This window comes from Vicia villosa, linkage group LG2, assembly GCF_029867415.1.
Source record: "Vicia villosa cultivar HV-30 ecotype Madison, WI linkage group LG2, Vvil1.0, whole genome shotgun sequence".
Lineage (NCBI taxonomy): Eukaryota > Viridiplantae > Streptophyta > Magnoliopsida > Fabales > Fabaceae > Vicia > Vicia villosa.
In genome coordinates, this window is record NC_081181.1 from 3,386,604 (window position 1) to 3,393,050 (window position 6,447).

The following is a 6,447-nucleotide window of genomic DNA, read 5'->3' on the forward strand; positions in this document are numbered from 1 at the left end:
ACGACAATCATTCAAATGCTCTTGGAAATAAACACAAATTAAGTAGTGAATAGAAATCTAATATTCTCCTTGGTTACTAGCACTCTTATTTCAAACACAAATACAAAATTGCCACAATAAATATAATAGCAATCATACACGACCATTATCATCTATGCACAAATAAATTAAAGAGATCACTAAAAGTGGACTGTACTTATGACTTTCACTTGACATTTACATTCAAATATTGCTTCCTCATTTTGATTTGTATGTCACTTGAGCACAACAAGACCAGGACGTGCAAGATGGCCACCAAAGAAATAGACTCAATTTTGTCTGAATAACAAATAATGTTGCTTAGAGATAATACATTCAGACTTTTATTCAAAGGACTTAGACTGGAAGGTAGTTTCACTTTGTTCCAAATGGAGGTTGCATTTATTCCTTGATGAAAACTAAAACCTGAAAAGAATAATTTGCATTACTAAGATTTATACATGCAGTTGTAATATATGTGTATTTATGGATGTAAGATTATATACTTACATGATTTATACGGAACGGTGTTGCTGCATTTTGAGCTTACTTGTAGATAGGTGGTGGTGGGGATGCATAAATGTAAGCTGGTGGGGGAGGTGATTTCACAGGTGGGGGAGGTGATTTGTAAATGTATGTGGGAGCAGGAGCCGGGGAGGGAGGAGGTGGTGATGTGTAGTGGTATGGTGGGGGAGGAGATGATGTTGGTGGAGGAGGACTCACATAGTGGTAAGGAGGTGGAGGAGATGACGTTGGTGGTGGAGGGGATTTGTAGTAGTAGGGAGTATGAGGAGTGGGAGATGGTGGAGGAGGACTTTGATAGTAATAAGGAGGTGGTGGAGAAGGGGATGGTGGTGGTGGGGATTGGTAATAGTAAGGTGGAGGTGGGGATGGTGTTGGTGGTGGAGGAGACTTGTAAACATATGTAGGTGATGGTGGAGGTGGGGATTTGTACTTGTAAACTGGTGTTGGAGTTGGAGGAGGAGGAGATTTGTACTCGTAAGTTGGTGACGGTGGAGGTGGTGACTTGTACTCGTAAGTTGGCGACGGTGGAGGTGGTGACTTGTACTTGTAAACCGGTGTTGGAGGAGGAGGGGAGTTGTACTTGTAAACCGGTGTTGGAGGAGGAGGGGAGTTGTATTTGTAAACCGGTGTTGGAGGAGGAGGGGACTTGTACTTGTAAACCGGTGTTGGAGGAGGAGGGGAGTTGTACTTGTAAACCGGTGTTGGAGGAGGAGGGGAGTTGTACTTGTAAACCGGTGTTGGAGGAGGAGGGGAGTTGTATTTGTAAACCGGTGTTGGAGGAGGAGGGGAGTTGTATTTGTAAACCGGTGTTGGAGGAGGAGGGGAGTTGTACTTGTAAACCGGTGTTGGAGGAGGAGGAGAGTTGTACTTGTAAACCGGTGATGGAGGAGGGGAGTTGTACTTGTAAACCGGTGATGGGGGAGGAGGAGAGTTGTACTTGTAAACCGGTGATGGGGGAGGAGGAGAGTTGTACTTGTAAACCGGTGATGGAGGAGGGGGGGAGTTGTACTTGTAAACCGGTGATGGAGGAGGGGGAGAGTTGTATTTGTAAACCGGTGTTGGAGGAGGAGGGGAGTTGTACTTGTAAACCGGTGTTGGAGGAGGAGGGGAGTTGTAGTAGTATGGGGGTTTGTATGCAGGTGATGGTGGGGGTGGTGACTTGTACACGTAAGTTGGTGATGGTGGAGGTGGTGACTTGTACTTGTAAACTGGTGTTGGAGGAGGAGGTGAGTTGTAGTAATATGGGGGTTTGTACACAGGTGATGGTGGAGGTGGTGACTTGTACACATAAGTTGGTGATGGTGGAGGTGGTGAATTGTACTTGTACACTGGTGTTAGAGGAGGTGGTGAATTGTACTTGTACACTGGTGTTGGGGGAGGAGGTGAGTTGTAGTAGTATGGGGGTTTGTATACAGGTGTTGGTGGGGGCGGTGACTTGTAGACGTAAACAGGTGATGGAGGAGGTGGTGACTTGTAGACGTAAACTGGTGATGGAGGAGGTGGTGAGTTGTACTTGTAAACTGGTGTTGGAGGAGGTGGTGAGTTGTACTTGTAAACCGGTGATGGTGGGGGTGGTGAATTGTACTTATAAACAGGTGTTGGAGGAGGAGGTGAGTTGTAGTAGTATGGGGGCTTGTATACTGGTGTTGGTGGAGGAGGAGACTTGTACACGTAAGTTGGTGATGGAGGAGGTGGTGATTTGTAGTAGTACGGGGGCTTGTATACCGGTGTTGGTGGAGGAGGAGACTTGTACACGTAAGTTGGTGACGGAGGAGGAGGTGAGTTGTATTTGTAAACTGGTGTTGGGGGAGGTGGTGAGTTGTAGTAGTATGGGGGTTTGTATACAGGTGATGGTGGGGGTGGTGACTTATACACATAAGTTGGTGATGGTGGAGGTGGTGAATTGTACTTGTACACTGGTGTTGGAGGAGGAGGTGAGTTGTAGTAGTATGGGGGTTTGTATACAGGTGATGGTGGTGGTGGTGATTTGTAGACGTAAGTAGGTGAAGGTGGAGGTGGTGAATTGTACTTGTAAACTGGTGTTGGAGGAGGAGGTGAGTTATAGTAGTATGGGGGTTTGTATGCAGGTGATGGTGGAGGTGGTGACTTGTACACATAAGTTGGTGATGGTGGAGGTGGTGAATTGTATTTGTAAACTGGTGTTGGAGGAGGAGGTGAGTTGTAGTAATATGGGGGTTTGTATGTAGGTGATGGCGGGGGTGGTGACTTGTACACATAAGTTGGTGATGGTGGGGGTGGTGACTTGTACACATAAGTTGGTGTAGGAGGAGGAGGTGACTTGTAGTAGTAAGGAGTTGGTGAAGGCTTAGGCTTTTCACATTCTTCATAATGCTTCTTAGAAGCATAGGCGAATGGCTTAGCCTTGAGCACAACTTCATACTTGTCTTTAGATTTTACCCACAAGTCGGTTCCCTCATTGAGCTTAGTTGGGATGTTGAATGGAGAGCCTTTAGGTGGAGCATGTAGTTTGGCTTTGCACACTGTGGGACCATATTTCACATAGTTAAAGTTTGGAATTGTGATGGCATACTTTCCATTGTTCTTAGTTTTACCGTACGCCTTGATGATGTTCCTTCCAGCTTTGCATTTGACCTCAACAATAGCACCTATCCCATAATCAGTTGAAATTCGTAAGTCTCATCACAAAGTTAAATATAAGTAATGACAGAATTCAACATTACAAGGTTTTACTAAAAAGTCAAGTTTAGCTATCCGTGTTGTAGATCATATTATTTATGTAGCATTATCCAATTCCAAAGATCGAGCCATATTGTCCATCATATTGATTTTCTTTATTACATCTTGCAGTCGGAACTAAATAAAATTTGCATGTTATTTTGGAATTAAGTTGGTTTTTTTTAACGAGTGAAAAAAAGTGAGTTTTTATTAATATATGTAAGTTCTCAAAGGTAAAAGATACATGCAGAAGATAAAATACTTTGTAATAGTTGTTTAAAAAATGAATAACTAAACTTAATATAAAGAGCGTATGAAACTCATCTAAAAATATAAAATTAACCAGCAAGAATTTGACTATAAAAAAATATTGATTGATAAGAGAGATTGAAATATAAGGATTCAGAAATGAATGTAATATACCTTTGAGGTGTTTCTTGTCATGAGACTTTTCAGGATACTCCCAGTTATAGCACTTGTAGCTGTAGACTTTACCCACTACCTTCACAATCAATGAGTGGTGATATGGATGTGGGGGATACACAACAGGTGGAGGAGGAGAGTTGTAGTAGTATGGAGGTGGAGTGTACGTGGGTGGTGGTGGAGATTGATAGTAGTAAGGTGTTGGTGGAGGTGGAGATTTTACTGGAGGTGGTGGCGAATTGTAGTAGTAAGTAGGAGGAGGAGGTGAATTATACTTGTACACTGGTGTTGGAGGAGGAGGTGAATTGTACTTGTACACCGGTGTTGGAGGAGGAGGTGAGTTGTAGTAGTATGGGGGTTTGTATACTGGTGATGGTGGGGGTGGTGACTTGTACACATAAGTTGGTGACGGTGGAGGTGGTGAATTGTACTTGTACACTGGTGTTGGAGGAGGAGGTGAGTTGTAGTAGTATGGGGGTTTGTATACAGGTGTTGGTGGGGGTGGTGACTTGTAGACGTAAACTGGTGATGGAGGAGGTGGTGAGTTGTACTTGTAAACCGGTGATGGAGGAGGTGGTGAGTTGTACTTGTAAACCGGTGTTGGAGGAGGTGGTGAGTTGTACTTGTAAACTGGTGATGGTGGAGGTGGTGAATTGTACTTATAAACAGGTGTTGGAGGAGGAGGTGAGTTGTAGTAGTATGGGGGCTTATATACTGGTGTTGGTGGAGGAGGAGACTTGTACACGTAAGTTGGTGATGGAGGAGGTGGTGATTTGTAGTAGTACGGGGGCTTGTATACTGGTGTTGGTGGAGGAGGAGACTTGTACACGTAAGTTGGTGATGGAGGAGGTGGTGATTTGTACTTGTAAACTGGTGTTGGAGGAGGAGGTGAATTGTAGTAGTATGGAGGTTTGTATACCGGTGTTGGAGGAGGAGGAGACTTGTACTCGTATGTTGGTGACGGTGGAGGTGGTGACTTATACTTGTAAACTGGTGTTGGAGGAGGAGGAGACTTGTACACATATGTTGGTGACGGTGGAGGTGGTGACTTGTACACGTATGTTGGTGACGGTGGAGGTGGTGACTTGTACTTGTAAACTGGTGTTGGAGGAGGTGGTGAATTGTATTTGTAAACTGGTGATGGTGGTGGGGGAGATTTGTAGTAGTAAGGTGGTGGAGGTGAGGGAGAGGGTGGTGGTGGAGATTTATAGTAGTAAGGAGGTGGAGGTGATGGAGAAGGTGGTGGAGGAGATTTGTACTCATAAGGAGGTGGGGGTGAGGGAGATGGTGGTGGAGGTGACTTGTATTCATATGGTGGAGCCTTGTGTTCATGTGGTGGTGGAGGTGGTGATGAGTATACATAAGGAGGTGGGGGTGATGGGGAAGGTGGAGGTGGAGACTTGTACTCATAAGGTGGTGGTGGTGAAGGTGAGGGTGGTGGTGGTGACTTGTACTCGTATGGGGGAGCCTTATGTTCAATGGGTGGTGGAGGGGGTGACTTGTACTCATAAGGTGGAGCCTTATGTTCAATGGGTGGTGGAGGGGGTGACTTGTACTCATAAGGAGGTGGTGGTGAAGGAGTTGGTGGTGGAGGTGACTTGTACTCATAAGTTGGTGGTGGAGGAGAACTGTATGGGTAACCATCAGCAGCAACAGAAACCACAGTAGTAGAAATCAGAACAATGGCCAATGCCATGGCCATTTCCGGCCGAAACCGACCCCTTGTGGGGTCCCTGCCCCTAGCAGTCATGGGCAATAGGCAAAAGCTGGCCAATGCTTCTGAGAATATCCTCACCACTATTATTAGAAAAGCAGATAAGAGAGATAGAGAGAGGAGGAGGAGAAGGTTTTGTGTTAGTGCTGACTGATAAAAGCTTACATAAAATAGCTATACTTATAGTGATAGTAATGAGTCGTTAAAGGGGAGCTGTCATAAGGGACCATTTCAAAAATATTCATTTGGTTTCTTTTAGATATTAATGCCTTAAACTAAGTTTCCCTCCAGCTGGCTTTGTGACTTTTCAAACTACTGTTTTACACTCTCTCTCCAATTTGTTTTCCTCCAAATGGCCATACAATAGAACCAGTCACCATCAAATTCCAACAACTACTTCTAATAATTGAAGTATTAATCACCTTCTCTACTTCTTACATTAGTATAGTATCCAACCAAATTACCATAACTTACTATTCTTTTATCATTCTCTTCCTAGTTGCCTATCTTGACAAAAAAGTAACACCAAAATGCTTTATTTCTCTCTAGTTTTTTTCTTTTCAATTGTTTTAGCATAAAGGGAAAGTTATTACTCTATTTTGCATCACTGGTTAATTATTTTTGTTCAAGTCCTTAATGGCTGGCAGCTATCACAAGCTTTAGATCAAATCATTTCTGTTTGTTTAATAATAAGGTGAAGATGATATTTGACTTTTCTTTATTTCTTTCTATACCTTTTGAACACAAGCATTTGGCACTTTGTGTTGCAGAATAACCCAAATATGCCTTAATTTCCTACAGGTACACGTGGTCGTTAGGTATGATACAGATCGTCATTATAATCTAAAATCATAGTTTATTTTATTTCTCATATACCCCTAAAAAATACTTATACTATACATTATACACTTCTGCACCTTAATTCATCTAAATACGTATAATGGCCATGGCCAAAGGAAGTTGAAAATACTGGGAAGAGTACAAATTCGTTTCCACTTTATTTCACCTGCTATATTACTTTCACTTTCACTTTTATTTTTTGAATTTTCTGAGCCATGTGAATTCTCAAT

The 6,447-nt window shown here is 43.2% G+C and overlaps 1 protein-coding gene across 1 annotated transcript; it reads right to left on the minus strand.

Moving 5' to 3' along the window:
- Positions 1–215: 215 nt before the first annotated feature.
- Positions 216–5,543, minus strand: LOC131648817 (uncharacterized). Its single transcript, XM_058918539.1, has 3 exons — positions 3,664–5,543; positions 529–3,170; positions 216–444 (listed from the first exon to the last, which is right to left on the minus strand). The coding sequence occupies exons 1-2, from the start codon at positions 5,411–5,413 to the stop codon at positions 565–567; spliced, it is 4,356 nt and encodes a 1,451-aa protein (XP_058774522.1). The 5' UTR covers positions 5,414–5,543; the 3' UTR covers positions 216–444; positions 529–564.
- Positions 5,544–6,447: the final 904 nt, after the last annotated feature.

Excerpts from the sequence above, each read along its gene's own strand:
- LOC131648817 (XM_058918539.1), bottom strand. The coding sequence starts at position 5,413 with ATGACTGCTAGGGGCAGGGACCCCACAAGGGGTCGGTTTCGGCCGGAA. Across the intron at positions 3,171-3,663 it reads TGACAAGAAACACCTCAAAG|GTGCTATTGTTGAGGTCAAA; the intron begins GTATATTACATT and ends ATTATGGGATAG.